Genomic DNA, 22041 nt, shown 5'->3' on the forward strand with positions numbered 1-22041 from the left:
AAGGAACTAAATTGTCAGATGTGGAAGAGCTGAACCTGTGATCTCCAGGGAGTTCCCCAGGGTCAGGGTTTGTGCTCTTCAGCAGCAGCCCCAAACCAGCCCACCTCCAGCCTCATGGGTACCAAGCTGCTTCCCTAATTCACTGCTGTGCCAGGGAAAACCTACAGTTGTCCCACTGCCAGAAAGAATTCCCAGGTCTGAAGGCTTCTGGAGGCCTGGATGCTTTGTAAAACCTCCTTCGCTGGAACACACAGCAAAGTGAACATCCCACAGATATCACTTTGGGCAGAGGAGCTGATGCTGGAGCTGTGGACAGATTGGCTCCTGGGGCAGCTGCATCCAGGAGTGATGTTCAGCCCTCTGACCCCAAGGGATCACCTTGTGTGACCGGCCCAGATTCCTGCAGTACCGGGAGTGGGATGGACCCACTGCTGGTCTGAGCTGGGAGCTGCCCCAGGCTCCAGTATGGGGCTCTCAGAGGTGCTGCCTCAAGCAGCTGCCAAAACTGCTCAGTCTGAGCTGCCTCTGCATTGGTGTGGCTGTGGTGGCACTGTTGGACTTTCAACCCTGAGGCAGCAAAGCTGAACAAATTTGTTATTGGACACTGGGGTATTTATGGGAAGAGTAAATAAGCTTATTCCACTGGCACAGGTTTCCCAGGGCAGCTGTGGATGCCTCACCCCTGGAAGTGTTCAAGGCCAGGTTAGACAGGACTTGGAGCAGCCTGGGATAGAGGAAGGTGTCCCTGCCCATGGCAGGGGAAGGAATGAGATGAGTTTTAAGGTCTCCTCCAACCCAAACTATTCTGGGATTTGGTGAATCTGTGAAACCCCAAAACTATCTGGGCTCACGTGAACTTCCTGAAGTTCAGCCAGGCCAAGTGCAAGGTCCTGCAGCTGGGTCAGAGCAGCCCCAGCAGCAGCACGGGCTGGGGGCTGGGTGGGTTGGGAGCTGCCCTGGGGGATCTGCTGGTGACAATTGGATGTGACCTGGCCATGGGGACTGGCAGCCCAGAAAATCAACTCTGCTTGGGCTGCATCAGACACAGCAGAGGCAGTAGGTGGACCTGACCTGACTCTTTTCAAAGGTATTATATAGCAGCAAAATTAAGACATTCATTTCAGAAGTGTTCACCTGGGGCCAAGTTAGGTGAACCTTTTGGTAAGTCTAGAAGAGCTGCTCCCAGTGCAAAAGTGTCTCTTGAGCTCACAGGGCCCCTCCTGTGTGTCACTTTGTGCCCGTGGCCCCTGGGGCTGTCCCTGACCCCATCCCCTCTGCAGCCCCACCCTGGGTATTTATCCCCAGGAGTGAGATGCCCTGAGCGTGCTGTGCTCCAGGCTGGGCAGTCCCAGCTCTCTCAGCCTCTCCTCATGGCAGAGATGCTCCAGCCCCTCCATCGTGGCCCATCATGGCCCTGTGCTGGGCTCTGTCCAGTCTGTCCCTGTCCCCTGTACTGGGCAGCCCAGCTCTGGGCCTGGGCTGTGACACAGCTCCCAGTGCAGCCCAGAACCCCCTGACCCCGAAGTTTTTGCTTTTCTCCAGTGCTGTGAGCTCTATCCTGGTGTCCCCACACTCCTCTTGCCATGTCCAGAGGGTTAGAGGAACATCAGAGAGGAAAAGGGTACAGCAGTGCCTGCTGAGAGAGGGTCTGTCCTGCCTTACAGCCTCCAGGAAGGAAACAGAGCAGAGCTTCCCCATGGGAAGGGGCAGGAGGAGATGGAGGGGCTGCAGTGCCCAGAGAGGGGCTCCAGCCCAGCTCCCAGGACCAGTCCTGCCGGGGGAATCCCAGCCTGCAGCAGTGGCCCCAAGGGCAGGGCGGCAGCAAACAGCCAACACAACCATCCACAAATCCAATTTTCCTTGCTAAAAGTGCAGACTGAACATCAGAGGGTGGGCAAAGGATGGAGAGTCCAGCCTGGGAAGTGTGATACTCTGGGAGGCTGTCGGGATTCCAGCATCCCCCTGGGAGTTCCAGCTTCCCCTGGGTTTCCAGCATCCCCCTGGGGTTCCCAGAATCCCTCTGGGTTTCCAGCATTCCCCCCTCAGGCTCTTGTTGGCTGATTGTTGTTCAAATTGCCGAAGTTTAATAGTATTATCATGTCAATGGGCCCGGGCAGGGCTCAGCCTGGACAAGCTCGAAGAGGGAAGGGCAGGAAGATGCACCACAGCCCCTTCCCTGGCCCCTCATCCCAGAGGCTCCTTATTCCCCGTCACCTGGAAGCTCTCTGGGATGCCAGGCTGGGCTTGCCCAGGGATTTAGGTTCCTTCCATGCTCTGCTCAGGCACCCAATGGGATTTTTCCAAAATTACTTCCACACTACCAGTCCAGGGAGCGAAGGCAGGTGGAGGGGGCTGGAGAGGGGCTGAGCCCAGGGACATCTCCCGGTTGTCTCAATTTGGTGGAAGACTAAACCAGCATTTTCCAAAAGCTGGGAGCAAAAGTAGATGGCTCAGGAGGACAGTCCTGCTTGGGCACTGTGGCTGACACAGACCCCGGGCAGGGTCCAGGGCGTGTCTGGGCTGTCACACCTCAGGCTGCAGAGGGAGCAGAGGGGGCAGGATGAGCCCACCCTGCCCGGTGATGGTTCACAGCGGGCAGGAGCCAGCCAGGGGACGCTCCCTGCCCTGGAGTGACCCTGCAGAGGGTCAGAGCTGCTGCCAGGGCTCCCCACAGCCCAGCTGTGCTTCACCGGCCCCTGCAGCCTTGGCATTAATGTAGCCATAGCAGGCTGGGGCACAGTTCCGCTTAGGTCGTGGAAGATTTAGAAGCAACAAAATAAATGATTTAAGGAGTTCTCCTTTTTCTTTTGCTATTTAATCCCTTATTGCACCACACATCCTGCTTTTCCCAGACCAAAAGTCGACCATAAGAGAAGAGGTTTTGTAGTTTTTTTCAATACGTGAATTCCCATTTTTTACCCTGCAGGCAGCAGAAAGGGGAGGGAGGGGAGCTGTAGCACAGCCTGCAGAGGGGGGAGCTGCCCCTGAGGCAGGGTGACATCAAGCCAGGTCTTCATGGGGAGAGGTGGAGCAGGACCCAGTGACTTTTGTGTCCCAGCAGCACACAGGTCCTTGGGGGATGCCCACGTGTGTGCTTGGCCTGGCAAGGATGAGTTGTGGATGTGGCCATGATGGAGCATGGACATCCTGAAAAGAACATCCCCAAGAGATGTCCTCCCAAGACAGGGGTCTCTCAGTGGGCAGGGCTCTGGGCTGGCTGCAGGACACGGCTGTCTTGGCTTCCCATGGTGGCATTTTCTCCATCACAGGCGCTGGGACATGGCACCACTGCTCAGAGCAGCTCCTCTCTCTTCCCACTGAGGAAGACACCACCCCATGGGACCCATGATGGACACGTCCCCTTGGGGTCCACTGAGCACCTGGCAGAGGGTGACAGTGCAACCCAGCCCCACATCACAGAGCTCTGGTGAGGAAACTCCAAGCTCGCTACATCCTGGAGCAGCAGCACATCAACAGAGCAATTTGGTCTCCAGAATTCTGGAGGTGACTGTGGGCTCTGCTGTGGTCACGGAGAGGCACAGGGAGAGCAGAAGGGCTTCCAGAGACCTTGGCCAGCCTGATGGCCATGGCACAGCAAGGGCTCCACCTGGTTCTGTCTCGGTCACCACCATGGCTTGGAAACACCTTCCTCTGTCATGGGAGCAGTGATGCGCTGGGCTTCTGATCTCCCATCTGCTAATGACCAAATGAAGCACTGGTGGAACTTCAGGGTGCTCTGAGGTCCCCAGGGCTGTCACCCACACCTGCCACTGCAGTTCCTGTCCCAAGGCCTGCTCCTGTCCCCTGCCCACAGACACGGGTAACCCCTGGGGGTCAGCTACAGGATTCAGTCAGGGGGAAGGAACTTGTGCAGTGCCTTGTGGGGCACCTCTGTGTGGATGACTCTGGGTGAGAGTTCCAAAGTGGGTGTCCCTGGGTGGGTTTCCCCATGTGGGTGTCCCCAGGTGAGCATTCCAGGCTGGGTGTCCCAGGCTGGGTGTCCCCAGGGCTGTTTGTCCCCACGTGGGTGCCCGTGGCTGGGTGTCCCCGGGGGTGCCCCTGTGCGGGTGCAGCCCCGCAGGGGGAGCTTCCACGGGGGGCCGGGCGGGTGCGGGGGCTCCGGGGCTCTCCCTGTCCCTGCCCCCTCCCGCGGGGGCCGTGTCCGGCAGCGGGGCCGAGCCCGGGGGGCCGCCGGCGCCAGGTACCGGCCGGGACTCCGCGGGGCGGGGGGGCCCCGGTGCCCGGTGACAGCCGGGGGCGGGCGGGCCGGGGCCGGGGGCGGGGGGCCCGGCGAGTTCCTGCCTCCTCGGGAACAAAGGGAACTCTGTCTCGGCATCTGTCACCGCCGCCCACCCAAAACTTTCCGCCGCGCCCGGCTGCCCGCCCGCCGCCGCGGGACGGCCCCGCACCGGCCCCGGCACCGAGACCCCGGCGCGGCCCATGCGAGCTCCCAGGCGGCGGCGGCGGCCCGGGGGGGAGCGCAAAGATGGGTCCCGGGGGGCGCGGGGGGAGCGGGGCGGCCCCCGCCTTTGTGCGGGACGGAGCGGGACGGGCCGCGCCAGCGCCTCCCGAAGTTTGCGGGGGCCGCGGGCGGGGGTCCCGCCCGTCCCCGCCGCAGCTCGGAGTTACGGCGGAGTTTGCCCGGCCGGGGGTAACTCGGGGCCGGAGTGCGAGGCCGGGGCCGCTCTCCGACTCCTCTCTCCCCCCGCCGCCCGAGGGGGCCGCGGCCGCCGCTGCTCCGCTTTGTGTCGGCGCCCCCGGCCCCCCGCCGCCTGTTGCGGCCGGAGGGGCGACGGGGCCCGGCACGCATCGCTCCGCAGCACCGAGCCCCGGCCCGCAGCGCCGAGCAGAGCCCCCGGCCCGTGACAGCCGCCCCCGCCTCCATCCCCGCCGCACAATGACCCCGCGTGGTTCCTCTCCCACTCTCCAGCTCCGGCCTCTTTCTCCTGCTGAGATTGTTTTTGTTTTTAACTTCCCCTCCTCCCACCCCACCCCGTGCTTGATTTTTTTATTTTTCCCCCCGCTGCGGTGCCCCCCGAGCCCCGAGTGCCCCCGAGCCCCGTGCCGTGCGCTGAGCTCCTCCGCACCCCGGGGCTCTGCTCGGTGCCCCTGTCCCGGTGGTTTGTTCCACCCCCGCGGGATCTCTGCCTCGGGATTCCCCCCAGGCGGGCCCGAGGGGGTGAGACCCCCGTTGGAGGCGGGGGGAGGTCGGTGGGAGGCCCCTTCCCCTCCCCCGACCGGACACCACTTGAAGCTCCCTTTGGTTCCCCTTCTCCAGGCTTCAGCCAGGGGGGTCCCGCGGGCAGCTCCACCATGTCGGACAGTGACCCGGGGGACGAGGACGGCGCCATATCCCCTGACCCCTCGCAGTGCAAGAGAAAGAGAAGGGGCAACCTCCCCAAGGAGTCGGTGAAGATCCTGCGGGACTGGCTGTACGAGCACCGCTTCAACGCCTACCCCTCGGAGCAGGAGAAGCTCAGCCTCTCGGGACAGACCAGCCTCTCCGTGCTGCAGGTAGGAGCCAGCACCGCTGGGGACACTGCCAGCGTGCGACAGGAGAACCCCACCGAGGATCCCAAAGGACTGGGCAGGCTGGGATCGTTCGTCACTGAAGGGCAGCGAGGAAGCGAGGGAAGGGATGTTCAGGCACCTGTGTGAAGGGAGGGTCTCTTCTGGGGAGTCGTCTGAGCCCCGGGGACCAGCTCTGCTGGTGCAGAACATTTTTGGCCGGCTGGAAAGTGGAGGGACTGGAGTGAGGGCAGGCTGAATACCTTGTTGTCCGTAAAAGTTGCACAAATGGGAGGGTTTTGGGGGATGCTACTTTATCCTGTTCCCCTGGACGCCCCCAGCAGAGGCCAGGATGACCATCCCCTGCACACAGAGCTGGGCAGAGGACAGCCCTGGGGCTGGGCAGGACCAGGAGTTGGACTTGATGATCTTTGTGGATCCCTTCCAGCTCAGGGTATTCTGTGACTTTAACCAGGAGTGAGAAGCTAGGCTGTGCTTTGAGCCCCCTGGGCTGTTAAGTGCTGGGTGGCCCACCTGTTCCCAGTTACACCAGCTCCATCCAGGGGAGCTCTCTCCAGGAGTCTCCCTGTCCTGCTTCTGGCTGTGGGCTCATGTTCTCCGTGTGGCACCATGGTGGGTGCCCAGGCAGGAGCCCTGGACAGCAGTGGCAGTGAGCAGGGCTTGTCCTTCCCACTCTGGTGTGCTCCCTGCCTGTGTTTAGGGTGTCTGGGAGGATCTGTGTCCATGCACAGCCTGGTGCCCTGGGCCCTGTGCCCCTCTCCCATCCTGACAGAGTGTGGGCTTCACTCTGTTCTCTGGATCTGGGGTGCAGTGGGGTGCAGGGCAGCAGGTGAGGGCCAGTGGCTTTGCTCCTCTCCCAGAGCTTCCTCTGTACCTCTGGCTCCTCTCCCTGTGGCTCAGAACACTGAGTGTGGGCAGGGGCTGTCTCCTTCCCCTCTTCCTGGCTAGCAAGGCAAACCTGCTCTTTCATTTTAAAGTGTTTTTTTAAGTGTTGGCTGTGTCACAGAATTGTCTGGCAGCTGCTTGGGGGACAGGTTGGAGCTCTGGGATGGGCCTAAGGCTGAGTGTCGGGAGAGCAGTGGCAGGCCTGGGGCTGTGGGGACTGGGCTTGTCCTGGCCCAGGTTGGCATGACAGTGCCTGGCACACGGGGGCTTCCCCAGGGCTCAGGTGGGACTGGCAGGTCCCTGTGAGTGCCTGAGCTCTGTGGGACCCAGGAGGGTGTTGGCACACGGATGGGCTCGTGTTGAGGTGTGGCCCTGCTGATTGTTGTTTGCCCCAAGTGACCCCCACAGGCAGTGTGTGCCCCCTGTACTCACTGGGCAGGGGGTCCCTGCCGAATTTCCCAGTGCCAGTCCAAGGGGATGCAGCAGGAATCCTCTGCCTGTTGGGGTGGAGGAGTGGGACACCCCGTGGTGTGGCTGTGGGGATCAGTTCTGCTCATCAGACCCCTCCAAAAAGCCTCTGGGATGCAGTGCTCCACCACAGCCACACCTTCCCCCATTTGTTTCTTTGTGCACCCCCCTGCTGCTCCAGGGACCTGAGGGGCTGGAGCCAGGCACTGGTAGCCAGGGATCAGGGAGAGCAGGAAGCCTTGTGCCTCCCTTGCAGGAATTCCAGCGCTAGGAAAGTGGCACCTGCTCCCACTGAGGCTTCCTGGACAGCAGCAGCTTTCCAAGCCTGTGCCCTGCTGTGGGATGGATGGGCTTTTCCTCTCTGGAGGAGATGCTGCTCTCACAGTGCTGGGGGGGACAGACACTGCCCAAAGGGACAGAATGGGGTGTGCTGGTGGGAGGGAAAGGGATGGCCATGACTGAAAACAAATAAACTGCTTCAGAGCCAGAGCATGTCCCAGCTGTGACAGTGCCTGCAGTCACAGTGACTGTGTGTGCCCGTCCCCCTGCTGCGCTCTCCAATGGGAATTGAATACTGGAAGGAGCATGGTGGTGGGGACAGGTAGGATTTTGGGGAAAGCACTGAGGAGTTGGGCTTTTTGTTGGGAGTTCATGTCTTTGGTTGGGGATTACAGTGGTAGATGGCCAGGATTATGTCAAGGGAACCCAGCTAAGGCTTGCAAGGGAGGGGGTTTGGAACAGAAAAGGGAGTAAGACTGGTGTATTTGAGGGTTTTAATGCCAAATATTGTCTTAAAGAAAAAATTGAGAGCTGAGGTCTTGCTGTCATTGAAGTTGCGGCAAGTTCTCTCTCCTTGGGGAAAATATTTTCCATAGCTGCTGATTTAGGAAAGATCACTTTCCCCCCCTCTTGATTTATTCTAATTGTTTTCTAGAAGGCAGTTATTTTAGTGTAGCATTTTATATAAAGATGCTGAAACAATCCATGGCCAAGGCTCAATAATGGCAAAGGGCTGCCAGATTTGCTGTGCAGATGCTTGGGAGTGCCTTTAGCTCTTGAGCTGTGGCCCTGCTCGTGGGTAGAGGCACAGGAAGGTGTCTCTGCTGCCCCGTTCCCGGCCCTGTTAGAGGCTGAGAGGCTGCGGCTCCATCAGCTGATGGTTTCTAGGGTTTTCCATCCGTGCTGTTCTGCCATCCGTCTGCTCTGGCAGCCTCGGTGCTCCCGTTTGGGTTGGCAGCATGTTGGCACCGGCAGCAGTGTGGAAACAGGGCTGAGCTCCGGGATGGGTCACTTGGAGAAGGAAAAACCATCCCCACCCTGTGCCGGGGACCTGCAGGATGGGCTCTGGGCGGGCTCTATGCAATGCCATGCATGGCCTCTGCCTGGGGAATGCAGGAGCTGGGCAGTGCCTGCAGTACTGCAGCTGGGACCTCGGGGCTGCAGTGGGGGCACAGTGCTGAGCCCCCTTTTTCCCTGGGGGGCGGCTCTGCTCAGGGGCAGCACAGCAGCTCCTGGGGCTCCGGGCAGTGCTGCTGTGCTGGGGGCTGGCTCGGGCCCGGGGCTGTGCCCGCTGCTGTGCTGAGAGCGGAGCTGGGGGCACGCTCCTGCCCAGGGCCCGGCAGGGCCGGGGCAGCCGGCAGCGCTGCGGGGAGGAAGGGCAGCCCCGGGCAGGCGGTGCCAGGCAGGAAGCAGCCGGTGTTGGGGTTTCCGTGGCTTCCAGCGCTAGTTGTGCCTCTCTGGAGCCCCACGGGAAGGAGGTGCAGGGCTGAGGGGAGGCCTGAGGCGGTCCGGGGTGTGTGGGAGCCGCTGGCCTGCTCGGGGGGTGCTGCTGTCGGAGCTGGGGGAGCCGCTGCTGCTTTGCCCCGGGGCTGCAGCCCCCGGCTGACCCCAGCGCGCCCCTCTCTCCTCACAGATCTGCAACTGGTTCATCAACGCCCGGCGGCGGCTGCTCCCCGACATGCTGCGCAAGGACGGCAAGGACCCCAACCAGTTCACCATCTCCCGCCGGGGGGGCAAAGCCGGCGATGTGGCCGTGCCGCGGGGCGCTGCCGCCGGCTCGGGGGTGCTGGTGGTGCCGCCCGCCAAGGTGCTGTCCATGTCGGTGTGCCCGCAGGTACTGTGCCACCCGGCGCGGGCGCTGGCCGTGGTGAGCGCCCGCAGCCCCGACTGGGAGAAGCCCCCCGGGCCCGAGGCCAGGGCGGGCGCGGGGCCCGGCGGCAGCACCCTGACCCTGCTGGCCCGGGCCGAGGCGGGCAGCCCCACACCCGGACTCTTTAACACGCCGCCCCCGACGCCCCCCGAGCTCTTCGGGGACGACTTCAGCAGCTTCCAGCTGCTGGTGGAGGTGGCCTTGCAGAAGGCGGCCGAGCTGGAGCGGCAGCGGCAGGCAGGACAGCTGCCCCTGGCTCCCCACACCGAGCCCCCTGGAGCCTCCAAATAACCCCGGGCCGGGTCCCGCAGGGTGCCCTTCCCCGGGGGTCCGACCCTCCCGGTCTCCACCTCACCCCCACAGCCCATCCCAGGAGCCGCTCTGGTCTCTTCTCGGCAGCCAAGGCGGCAGAGGAAGGCCTGTCCCACGCCGCCATCCTCCCGCTGGAGATGCCCTGGCTGCCGAGGACGGTGCCCCGGCTGTGCAGGGACCGTCGTGCCCAGACCTCGGCGCTGGCAGTGCCCTGTCCCTGCTGTATGGCCAGAGCGGGCACTGGAGCTTCCCTGGAAAACCTGCTGATTTCTTCCTCTCCTGCAAACGAGGCTCCAGCCAGCACCGTTTCTTCAGAGAGACAGAGAGAACCTATTTTTTTAATGCCAGTGTCTATTTTAAGGACTGTGGATGAAGAGCTTTGTCTCCCAAATCTCTGATCTTTTCCTCCTCCCACCCTTCCCCCTGGCCCTCCTTTTGTTTCTGGGGGGCCTTTCTCTTTCCTGGTGCTGGCCGGGGGCCCTGCCTTGCCCAGGGAAGGGCAAAGGATGGATGAACTGGAAACATGGATTCTGTGGCATTTTATCATGGAAAAAATAGGACCCTCCTCTTCCTTTTTAGGTTGTTCTGGATGCTGCCAGTAGAAATCTCTATGGTGCTGTTTAGCAAGTTTTCTGTTGAAACATTTTCCCTTTAATTGTGATTTATTACATGATTATTACTTTCTTTTATTTTTATTTTTATTTTTATTTTTATTTTTATTTTTTTTTTTAAATCTATAAGCATTTCCACACCTTCCCTGTGTTCCCCTCGCATTCATGCTGAATGTGTGCATGCTGTGCCTGGAGCTCATGGCCAAGCCTGGGCAGAGCTGAGACTGTGAATTTTGTCCCCGACTTCATTTTCTTTTTTTATTTTATTTTTTTTTCCATCAAACATTTGGAAAGAGGCGTGGTGCGGGCACGACTGTGTGAGTCCTGCAAGTGCAGCGCGGGGTTCCTGGAAAGCAGCGCTGGGCAGGCGGAGGATGGAATATTGCTCCGTGTCCCCTCCCGGTGTGGCTGTGGGGTGCTGGGGACCTCTAGTGACAAACTGGGAGCGGCCTGGGTGGCTTTTGGGCTCTGGGTGGCTTTTGGGCTCTGGGGCTGCTCCTGGCTGGGTGTCCCTGGGTGCTGTGCTGGGGATGCGAGTCAATGACTGTGCCCCGTCCCGAGGAGCACTGATGGTGTCGGTAATTAGGCAGATGAGTTAATGACTGAGGGGGGGCAGCCGCAGGACTGGGGGAGGCTGGAAGGGAAAGGCACTGATTTGGAGGAGTGGTGTGTTCCCAACCTCCATTTCTTCAGAAGGAAGGTGCCGGGGCAGGGTGTGCTGTGGGAAGGCTTCCCAATAGCGTCACCTTGGCAGGTGCCCTGTGCAGTGCTGGGGTGGCACTGGGGTGGCAGGGTGCCCATCGTGTGCCTCTCACCCCCAGCCACATTTCTATGTCCAGCCTTTCTTCGCCCTTTGTCTCCGTTCCAGGGAAAGTCCTCGTTTCTGGGACTCCCTCTTTCACCTTGTCAGCCCCCTGCAGCTCTGTCCCTTGCCCCGGGGGAGGGAGAGGCTGTTTGGCCTCCTGCTCTCGTCTTGCCCCAGTCAAACTGAAGTGGTTTCCATCCCCCAGAGCTGTGCCTGTGCCAGGGGCTGGTGCTGCTGCCCTGGGATGGACCAGAGAATTGGGAGGGCAGGAGTTTTTAGAATTAAATTTATGGAGAAATAACAAACTACTGTAAATATCTTTTTGTTTGTTTTTCTATTGTCAAATAAAAGTTTTTTTTAGTTTTGGTTGCTATTTTTAAATACGAGCTGTGTGTCAGAATGAACTGTGTCATTGTGGGTGCCTCACTTGGCTCTCCACCACCAGGAGAAACCCCTGGGCCACCCTGGAATGGCACCTGGGTGTCCCTCACCCTCCATGAGCTGCTGGGGCTTTGTGTTCGGGGTGAGAGATGTGATGTGGGGCACATTCCCAGGGGGAAAGGGGGGCTGGAGCTCGGGCAGGGTCTGCCAGCCCAGCGTGGGGGTCTGCACCGTGACAGGGGTCACAGCTGGGAATGTCACAGCTCTGCTGCCCCTCCTGCGGCCCCAGGCAGCACCTCGGGGCTCCTGAGCTGCACAGAGGGGCCCCTGTCCCCGGGCAGGATTGGGGACCCTGGGCAGGTCCAGCAGAGCTCTGGGGACCTGCTTCCACCACAGCAGCTCCCGGGGCCTCAGGACACTGCTGAGGGACAGTGTGGGGACACACGGCTCACCCGGGGGTGGCACCGCTCTGATCTCCCCCCACCCCCTCCTCCATCTCCTCCCAGGGCATCAGCTGGTGCTGCTGGTCCAGGGGCTGGTGGCTGCGAGGGGACATCCAGTGGGACCCCCAGCCCTGTCCCAGCCCTGCAGCCCCCGGGCTCTGACCCGGGCACACGGAACAGCCTCATTAATGCCACACTCTCGACACTCTCGTACTTCCCGGAGTGGTTTGGGTTGGAAAGACCTTAAAGACCATTTAGGCACAGCCCCCTGCCATGGCAGGGACTCCTTCCACTGTCCCAGGTTGCTCCAAGGCCCGTCCAACCCGGCTTTGGACACTTCCAGGGATCCAGGGGCAGCCGCGGCTGCTCTGGGCACCCTGTGCCAGGGCCTGCCCACCCTCACAGGGAGCAATTCCCTCCCAATATCCCATTTATCCTCGATCTCTGTTAATGTGACTCCATTCCCACCCTTTGTCCCAAGTCCCCCTCCAGCTCTCCTGGAGCCCCTTTAGGCCCAGGAAGGTGCTCTGAGGTCTCCCCGGAGCGTTCCCTTCTCCAGGTTGAACATTCTCAGCTCTCCCAGCCTTTCATTCTTGGAACGCCGCTGCCAAACCTTCCCCAGCTCCCCCCGAGTGGCTGAGGCTCCGGGCCCCTCCCCGCAGCTGCCCCGCCATGGCGGGGGCGGGCCCGGGCTGTGCCCAAAAAAGCGCAAGGAGCGGGGACCGCTGCAGGCCCAGGGTCCCCGAGGATCCCCGAGGGTCCCCGAGCCCCGGCTGGATGTGCGGGGCTGTGTCCGGGGATGCCCCGCTCACCGCGGGCACCGGGCCATGGCCGGGCGGGGAGAGCCGGCGCCGCGGGACATTCCCGAAGATTCCCGGGAAACGCTCCGGGCCGGGGCTGCTCCGGGAAAGCCGCGGAAAGAGCCGGGAGAGCGCGGGGCTGCAGCGCCCGGCCGAGACGGGGACAGGGACACGGGACAGGGACACGGGACAGGGGATGTGGATCCCTGACACGGACCCCTGACAGGAACACGGGACACTGAGGCGGGGACGGCCCTGCTGCCGGAGCTGGGCACGGAGCAGAAGAGGCCCCGCCCCCTCCCGGCCACCGTAGCGGCACGTGCTGCGCTGTGATTGGTTGATAGGACCCGGAAGTACTTTGACACGCAGCCACACCCCCTGTATCCAGTGGGGGCGGCCATTTTGTTTCACCCGCCATCTTATGGCAGGGCGCAGCCATTTTGTTAACGTCACGCCGCCCTGTGATTGGCAGGCAGCCACCTCGTGACACCACCCTCCCCACGTGACCTCAGGCAGCCCCGTGATTGGCTGCCCGCTTCCTGTGGGCCCAAACGGGTGGATACAAGGCGTGGGTATGAAATTATTTATAAAAGGGGTGTTAAATAGCTACAACAAATAGTTCTCAGATTTATAAAAGGCGTGTTTAAATATCTATAACACATTTTTGTTCATGTGTTATACATATTTATATGTATATGCATATAGACATATGTAACTCTACCTCTGTATTTGCGTATGTATTTTAATAGATGTAGGTGAATTTAAAATATTGTATTAATTATAAATTACAAAACTGTGTTAAAATTAATTAATTTTACAGCTTTATAAATTCACTTGCATGTTAAAATATATGCACATAAATATACAAATCCATATTATGTAAGAACATAAATATTTTGAGCAAGCCCAGCCCAGGGCAGCAAGGATTGTTTGAGCACTCTGAGCAGCAGCTGGGAAGAGTAAATGATAAAATAAAAAAATTAACCCCCGCCTTTCCTTGATGTTCCCCCTTTCTCTACCAGAGATCCCAAAAGCTTCATCTTTACAATCTGCCCCAAAACTCAACAGTGCAACCCAACAATGTCTCTGTCCCCATGGAATCTTTAGGTTTGGGAAAGGCCTCCAAGGTGAGTCCCAGCCCCGATGTGCCCATGAACCTGCAGGGCCAGGGACTCTCCCTTTGCCCTGGGCAGCCCTGAGCACAGGTTCCTTCAAGGACTTTCCCCAATATCCAGTGTAAACCTCCCCTGGAGCAACCTGAGGCTGCTTCCCCTCGTCCCCTGGGATCAGAGCCTGATCCCCAACTCCAGGCCAATGTCCAGCACAAGCCAAGCTGTGGAATTCTTTGGCTGGGGCAGAGACCTCTGAGAGCAGCTTTCATGAACAGCACACAGTGGGCAGCAGGCATCATTCAGGATTTCACTTTTATTTATTTTTTGCCTTCTGGATCACCAACACTCTCACTGAAACCACTGGGATTCCACCTCCACCCCCATGACAGTAGCACACAATCTCCCAACTTGTTCAAACATGTGAAGAGGAAAAAAACCAAAACAAAAACCCAAAAAAACCCCAAAAACCAAAACCCCCACAAAAAAAACAAACCCACAAAAAACCAATCCCCAGCAAGATCCCTCAGGACAAAAACCTTCAGTGTGAGAGGGCGGCAAAGAATCAAGGGGTGGCAGCTCTGGCTCCGAAGAGCCAGACCGGAAAGGAGACCTACAAAGGGGAAAAAAAATGGGCTAAAAAATATTTAGCAATCCTTCCTCTACCCAGAGAGCAGGGAGATAAGGAAAAAATAGTCATCTGCTTACACACAGGGTATATATTTTTACACACACTTGGACACACATCTAGATATAGTACATGTAAAAATATATGCTATACATCTGCCCACCCCCGCGGCGGCGTGGGCAGGATCCGTGTGTAGGAATTACTATACAGGTACTACTAAGTGTATATGTGCATATGTACACCCCTCCTCCTGAACACACCGACCCCACAGCCCCCGCTGCAGCTCTCTCCAGCAGCCAGCCAAGGAAAATGGTGTCGGAATGGGAGGAGGAGGGAAATCAGTGATGTGGCTCGTGCTCTGTGGTCCTTCAGCTCTGCTCCTGTGCCCGGAGCGGGGTCCGGCTCTTGGGAGCCCCTGCACCAGATTTATTGCACATTTTGCTTCTGGGCTGTGCTTCAACCCCACATTCCACAGCCCCGGCCTCCTCTCCCTCCAACAAACCGAGGATACGGCCCCTTGTGCCCGTCCTCCCCTGCCCCAACATCCCCATCCCAAGAACACAAAGGCCAGGAGGCTGCTGGCTGGAGGAGGCAGCAGGAATGACACACCACAGGTGTTCTCTGCGGGGACAGGGGGGTCCGGACACGGGAACCGAAACCATGCAAAGGGTGGGAGAATGGGAGCAGGAGGAGGGAAAAATAAAGGATGAGAAGGGCAGAACAGATCTGAGGAGGAGGAAGAACACAGCATGGCAAGTGCTCAAGGCTTCGTGTTTTCTTGTCCTCTTCTTGTAAACAAGCTAATAATTCTCATGAGATAGAACAAGTAAAAAGACTGAAGTTCCAAGTTGAGGGGCTGGAGTTCCCAGGAGTCTGTCCAGTCCATTCAGCAACACCACAGCTGGGGAGAAAACGAGGGGCATTTTTTTTGTTTGTTTGTTTGTATTTTTTGTGGTTTTTTTTTGTTAAAATCTTCATTACTTAAAGCTGAGAGAGAAAAAAAGCCAACTCAGGAGCCCTTTTCAAGGATGGCTCATTGTCTCTAGACTGAATAAATCACACTAGTTTCAAGAGAACCTTTTTTTTTCCATTTAATGACTTATAAAAGCCGCGGGCTGGCCCTGGCCAGGCTCAGAGGCGGGTCTGGGCCTCAGGGACGTAGATCTCGATGCTGTCAGCGCTCTCGGTGGCCGAGTTCTGCCGCACGGACGCTGCGCGCTTGGCCGCCATCAGCCGCTTCCGCGCCTCCTGCCGCTGCTTGTCCGAGTCGGAGCCTTTGTCCCGGCTCAGCTGCGATTTGGACTTGGCCGGCTTCTTTGGCACTGGAGGGGGTGGTTTCTTCTCTTCCTTTAGGGAGACAGTAAGGAAAAACCCAGACCTGATATAAACGTGTGGAGCTGGGTGCTGGCTCTGCCCTGGCAGGGCCTTGCCGGAGGGACTGGGATCATGCTGGGGGAGAGCAGCTCTGCAGCAAAACACCCCTCAAAATCAGCAGCCCTGGGTTCTACAAGGAGCCATTCTGCATTTCATGGAATCACAATGTCCTGAATGGGAAGGGACCCACAACAATCATGGAATTACAGAATGGTCTGGGAAGATCATCCAGTTCTACCCCCTCTGCCATGGCAGGGACACCTTCCACTAGACCCTGTCCAACGTGGCCATGGACCTTTCCTGGGATGGGAGTCCACAATCCAGAGGCTGATGATCCACAACCAGGATCACTGATCCAGCCCTGGCACGACACCCTGTCTTTAGGAGCGATGTCCAAATGCCCCCTGAGCTCTGGCAGCCTTGGGACTGTGCCCATTCCATAGGGAGCCTGGGCAGTGCCAGCACCCTCTGGGGGAAGAACCTTTTCCTGTTATCCAGCCTAACCCTCCCCTCCATGCAGCCTTCATGGTACAGGGCTCTTCTGGAGTGGCCTGGAGTTCAGAAATTGTCTCATTCAGCTGTAGCTCAGAGCATAGCACAGGCAGCATGAAGACACAACTCGATGTGGAACTGCAAAATTTTAATAAGCCACCCTGGCCTGAGCCATGGTCCTCCCTACCCTTACTGGCAGAGCCAGGACACCACCTCTCCTGCATTTTCCAAAGGTTCAAATTGTTTTTTACATTACTCGGGCAGTTAAATCCATCTGCACAGTGCTAGGAACACTTGAGGCTCCTGCATCAGTGCTCACCACTCTGGGCTCTCTCCATCCAACACCTTTTCCCCTTGTGCAAAACTGTTCCCACTACTGCTCAAGAGGAATGGCCTTGGTGCCTTGTGAGGTTGTGAGATGTGAGGTTGTGAGATGACAAGTGCAGGATGGCAAAAGCCCTTGAGAGCATCTGTTTGCAGACAAAACCAGACCTCAGGTACCTCAAATATGTACAAGGTGTTCTGGCCACTCCCCAGTGCCCCTCACTCACCTTTCTCTCCAGTGTCTCAGACAATTGCCAGCTATTAGCTTTGAGGTGGTACAGCTCGTCAAACTTCATGCTGATGTCTTCAATGGACAACTGGAGGAGATCCCAAAATCCAGCCAAGTCCTGGGCTGTGGGTCTGGGATTTGCATTAGGGTTCTAGAAGGGGAAGCATTAAAAACACCATTTCAGAAAGAACACACCCAGCAGAGCAGTGTGCACAGCACCTTTACCCTTTTCATGTTTGCCTGCAAGCAAATGCAGAGAGAACCCACAGGAGACACTGGCCCTAAGCATGGACACACAAAGCCATCATTTACAGCCCAAATGATTTCTGCCAAGCTCAAGAAGCAGGTCCTGACTGCACTCCTCCTTCCAGCAGAGTAATCCTGAACCAGACACCCAGTGCTGGCACTAACCCCACAGCAGGAACCTCCAACAGCATGTGCCCAGCGTGGCAATCAGAGCAACACTGGGTTCTTACACAGAGACCCTGATTTTAGGGAGCAAAATGATGGAAATTGATACCCAGCTCTGATGCCTGGATGTACAGCACTCAAGGAGCCAAACTGAACTTTCATGAGCAAAATTATTTTGCTACATTTCTGCCCAAAACAACCTGAAAGCATCAGTACTTCTCAGGCTGGGTTGAAAAACTTTAAGTAGCTTAAGTTTCTTCCAAGAACAGGATTTTCCCAGTTCCCAGAGAGCTGAACTACTACCACAAACCCTGGAGAACATGGGATCAGATCCGAGCAGCTCACACAAAGCTCTGCTGGTGCTGCTGCTCCGCTGGGATCAGCATTTTACCCCCTGCTGCTCCTCAAGTCTCTCCAAGATTATTTTACATCTAAAGGGGAATTCGCCTCTGAGGAAGTTTGTATAATCCATGTTTCAATAAAGCTTGAGGGGAAAACTAAACCACAGATTCCATCAATGCCCATTAGCCCAGGTCAGCTCCGAGCAAGGGCAAACCCCCTGCATTCCCTTTCAGAGATCAATTCCCAGTGACCTGGGACAGTGTCACCAGTCACACACGCAAAGGGAGCATGTGTAGCCAAGAGCAGATTTATCTGGCCCAGCCAAACCCTCAGGGGTTTGTCTCAAAAAGCCCTTCAGAAGCAGGAGGCACCTCTGTGCTAATCCAGCCCTTCCCAGAGCTGCACTGGCTTTGTGTTCACAGGGACAGGAGCCTTTTAACACCTGACCAAGTCCTTGTAGTGCTGCTGAAAGAGAGGCATCCTCAGAAACCAGGAGGAAGAGATCCAGACTCACCAAGTTTTGTTCACAGAGGCCGTGGAATTGCTGGAACTTCTGTGACATTAGTAACTGTGCACTGCCCACTGCACTCAGGACTTTTCCCAAGACTGTGGGGGACCAAAAAAAAAAAAAAAAAGAAAAAGGGAAAAGACCTGAGTTGAACAGACTATTAATTGTAGCAATGAGCTCCAGCATTTCTGGAGCAAAGAAACACTCAAGTAATTAGAAAAGGAATTTCAGAGATCCTCAAGGCACTAACTGCTCTCAGGAACAAGATGTTATGAAACTACATTTGTCTGCCATTGCTCCTTGTGGCAGGCCAAACACAGACCTGGCTGAGGACATTACAACATCCAGAGAGCTCCTCAAACTGCCCTCAGCCCCTCAGAGGAGCCACCAGCACCACCTCAATGAGGTCTGCTGGCACCTGCTTAGAGATCCCAGCCTGCTCTCTCAGCCTGCACAGGGGAAAGATGGCACAGGGACTATCTCCAGCCTCCCTGTACCAGCAGGGATTAACACACAGGCCAGGGCTTTTAGCACCCTTTATGCAGGCAGCTCTTAACGGGTTTTCTAAGCAGCCTCTGGGCATGGACACGTTCCTCTGCTCATTAGAGGAAATACAGTCTGGATTTTTCCATTCCAGAGGCAGGTTCAGAGCCCCATGTGCCTGCAGCTGCATCACCAACAGAGACCACCTGAGTCCTGCTCCTGCTCTGCCACTGCCCCTGAACCTGCTGGGGAGATCTTGGCTGGACAAGCACACCCTGGGCTCTCCCACCCACCAAGGCTGTGGTTAGATGATCAAGCAGCCTGGCAGTCACAGAACAATGCCATGCAGGTTTTGCTGTCTTTCCTGGCCACAGGTGAAGCCAGGCCAGCCCCGAGGCAGGGAGATCCCTGGCACGGCCTGGCCCCCTGGCAGTCAGGGCAGCAACTCAGGGAATCGGATTGGGGATTAGCTCCTGGAGCCCCAGCACTGACAGTGAGCTAAAAGTGAGCCTCTCCTTTGTTTCACCTTTCTCAGGTTTTAGAAACATCAAAACCGGGCTCCACAGAAAGATCCTGACCTCTGCAGCCTCATCACCCACTCCTGTCACTCTGTATGTACCAGAGACATGATTCCCACTGCAAAAAACCCAGATTTTGCCAAGGCATTTGAAAATAAAGGAACAAGCCCAGCTAGGACTGAACCCCATAAAATCAACTGGCCTCATGATCCCTGTTCCATGCTTTTGATGTATCCAGTACAAACTCAGTGAGTTAGAAACCTCCTCTTTCCTATAAAGACAAGTTCATCGACTGAACTGAGCAAATGAGCTCTGAAGTGGTGTTCCTTCTGCCCCACTGCCAGCCAAGCTTTCCCCTGCCCCTTTGAGAGTAATGGGGGATGCAGGGAGAGATCCCACAGCCTCCCTAAAAGCTTTTTCCATTTAACCTTTTTTAAGATTAAATCTATTTAAGCTTTTAGCAGTTTTGAGTGTCTGGAAGGCACACCATCCCCTGTATGTCTTTTACACTGCATCAGAGCATTATTTCTTACTCCATTTGCTACAGGAAACTATGTTACCCTTTCCAAGGAAAAAACATTCCTTGTTCCATCCTCATCTCCATGCTGTGTCTCTGTGGGCTGTCAGCACTTTCATAAAACCCCAGAATGGTTTGGGAGGGAAAGGACCTTAGCACTGATCTCATTCCATGGGCAGGGACACTTCTCACTATCCCAGGCCGCTCCAAGCCCTGTCCAACCTGGCCTTGGACACTTCCAGGGATGGGGCAGCCACAATTTAACTGACCCAATACTCAGCTCCAAACTCCTTCTGGAGGGAGGAGCCGCTGCCCACACGCACCTTCCTCAGAGAGATTGTTCTCTTTGGTCTCCTGGTCCATCTGACGGCACCAGCCCTCCAGGCGCTCAGTCTCTGCCTGCAGCAGCTTCAGGAACCAGAAGCCATCCCGCCGGCAGGGCCCCGGCTGCGCCGGCTCCGATGGCGACATGGAGGAGCTCTCGAGCCAGGGGTCAGGAGGAGGGAGAGAAGAAGGCTCCAGGGCCGGGTCGTTGTTGTCTCCATAGGAGAGGTTTCTCTTAATCTGTGAGGGCTTGGCTGGTTGCCTGGTGGAGGCATCAACACCAACGGAGTTGTTGTGCTGGGGGCACTCAGCGAGGCTTCTCTCAGATGATTTACAGCTGGAGTTATTTGGCTCCTGCGTGTCAGAGTCTGTGTCCTGTTTGGAGGACATGCTGCGGGAGTGGCTGTTTCTGCAGGGATCAAAAGCCATCGTTCAATAGCAGAGCTCAGCCAGGCCGGCCTCCCACACTGACAGCAAAATCCACGGCCACAGCAGAGCCTCTCCCTGCCCCTGCTCACACACAGACACACCACACACTCAGACAGACGGAGTTATAAGGTTGCCTGCTTACTGCAATCGGCTGTTCAGATGAGAGGGCCGATGCACGTCTATAATTACTGCTTGGAATTTTTTATTTTTTAATTTCAAGCTCCCATTGATTTCGCTGTTAGAGAACAAGTGCTTTTTGCAGCAGGTGTATGCTGTGGAGGAAGAGCTCTCAGTGGGCCCCATTCAACACCACTCAGTGGCACAAAGCAGGGAAGAAGGTCTAAGCACAAGTTGGGGAAGCACAATTTAAAATAAAAGGAAACGGCACAAGTTGCATCTCACTTACCGCCACTCGTCCTCTACCTGTACCCCGATGGACTGGAATTTGGTGGCTGGTGGAGGAGGCTCCTCTTTTGCCACTGGCTGAAGGCAGTCAACCTTATTGAACAAAAAAAAAATACAAAAACAGACACAAGAACTTGTGGCTGGAATCCACGTTAGCAGAGCAGGAGTGTGCACACAGAGCATGTCGACACCACACAGTGGGGCTGGCTAAGGACAGGCCCAGGGCTACTGCTCAGCTCTGCAGGGCTACTGCTCAGCTCTGCAGGGCTACTGCTCAGCTCTGCAGGGCTACTGCTCAGCTCTGCAGGGCTACTGCTCAGCTCTGCAGGGCTACTGCTCAGCTCTGCAGGGCTACTGCTCAGCTCTGCAGGGCTACTGCTCAGCTCTGCAGGGCTACTGCTCAGCTCTGCAGGGCTACTGCTCAGCTCTGCAGGGCTACTGCTCAGCTCTGCAGGGCTACTGCTCAGCTCTGCAGGGCTACTGCTCAGCTCTGCAGGGCTACTGCTCAGCTCTGCAGGGCTACTGCTCAGCTCTGCAGGGCTACTGCTCAGCTCTGCAGGGCTACTGCTCAGCTCTGCAGGGCTACTGCTCAGCTCTGCAGGGCTACTGCTCAGCTCTGCAGGGCTACTGCTCAGCTCTGCAGGGCTACTGCTCAGCTCTGCAGCCACCTCAGCACCAGGGCTGTGTCCTGCCAGGTTGCTGCCACCACCTGTGCCAGGAGCCCAGGGTTGGGGCTGTGTCCCCGTGCCTGTGACATCCCACAGTTAGGGGCCACAGCATTCAAGGGAGGACAGAGAGATGACTGAGACTGACAGCAAAGCCTCTCTCCCAGGGATTGACACCCTCCATGGCTCTGGATAAGAGGGTTAGAAGGTTTTAGGAAAGAAATCCAGGTGACTTAGGAACCAGCTCAGAAAAGGAAAAGCAAAGGAAGGCAGTCAGCCTCTCCCGTTTCTCTCCCCTTGCTGTCCTTCCAGGTGTTCTGTTGCACCAGCCTTGCAGAGAGGCCCTCACTGTCACCTGTACTGAGCTGGCCTTGCTGTAAACCTGATGGAGAACTCGCTCAGCACACACACAGCAGCTCAAAGCTTGGATCCTGCTCTTGGAGCTGCCCAAGTTCTCCTCTGCTGGTAACCAGCACCTAGCACAGAACCACAGCTCACATCCACCTGTAACTGAGAAACCTGTCCCAGAGGAGGGCATGGCCCCAGAGGATGCATTTTGCTGACCAAAGCATGGATTTACACTGCTCACTGAGTTCTCATTTCACTGTTATCACAGCTCATTTCCATCGATTCCCATGGTTAAATGCTTCCAGCAAGGGAAGTATCAACCTGCTGGGAATGCTGGGCAGCAAGGAATTGCTCCCTCCTGCCTGCAGCCTGGGATCATTTGGCACTGCAGCAGCCCTTTGCACATGGACATCAAGCAGAAGGACCCACCTCTCAGGGAAGAATTGTCCCTAGAACCATGATGGACAAGGAGCAGACTGATGGGAAGCAATACAGAGTACAGGGCACAGGCAGATAAGCAGCCAAAGGTGTCCTCAGAGGGACTCACCCAGT

General features: G+C 57.2%; 2 protein-coding genes across 6 annotated transcripts in view; one reads left to right on the forward strand and one right to left on the reverse strand.

Moving 5' to 3' along the window:
- Positions 1 to 5286: 5286 nt before the first annotated feature.
- TGIF2 (TGFB induced factor homeobox 2) lies at positions 5287 to 9924 on the forward strand. Its single transcript, XM_005532214.3, has 2 exons — positions 5287 to 5514; positions 8795 to 9924. The coding sequence occupies exons 1-2, from the start codon at positions 5314 to 5316 to the stop codon at positions 9320 to 9322; spliced, it is 729 nt and encodes a 242-aa protein (XP_005532271.2). The 5' UTR covers positions 5287 to 5313; the 3' UTR covers positions 9323 to 9924.
- Positions 9925 to 15185: 5261 nt separating this feature from the next.
- DLGAP4 (DLG associated protein 4) overlaps positions 15186 to 22041 on the reverse strand; it is a 149791-nt gene continuing 142935 nt past the window's right edge. For all 5 annotated transcript variants that reach the window (XM_088064658.1, XM_088064659.1, XM_088064660.1 and 2 more), the window contains 5 exons: positions 20478 to 20569; positions 19642 to 20051; positions 17807 to 17898; positions 16538 to 16690; positions 15186 to 15467 (listed from right to left, as the gene is read on the reverse strand). In XM_088064658.1, the coding sequence (XP_087920784.1) occupies positions 15252 to 15467; positions 16538 to 16690; positions 17807 to 17898; positions 19642 to 20051; positions 20478 to 20569 (963 nt within the window). In that variant the 3' untranslated portion in view covers positions 15186 to 15251. The remainder of the gene's footprint in view (positions 15468 to 16537; positions 16691 to 17806; positions 17899 to 19641; positions 20052 to 20477; positions 20570 to 22041) is intronic.

This window comes from Pseudopodoces humilis, chromosome 19 (assembly GCF_049639895.1).
Source record: "Pseudopodoces humilis isolate 2021_Gansu_Grassland_sample_001 chromosome 19, ASM4963989v1, whole genome shotgun sequence".
In the NCBI taxonomy this organism is placed as follows: Eukaryota; Metazoa; Chordata; class Aves; order Passeriformes; family Paridae; genus Pseudopodoces; species Pseudopodoces humilis.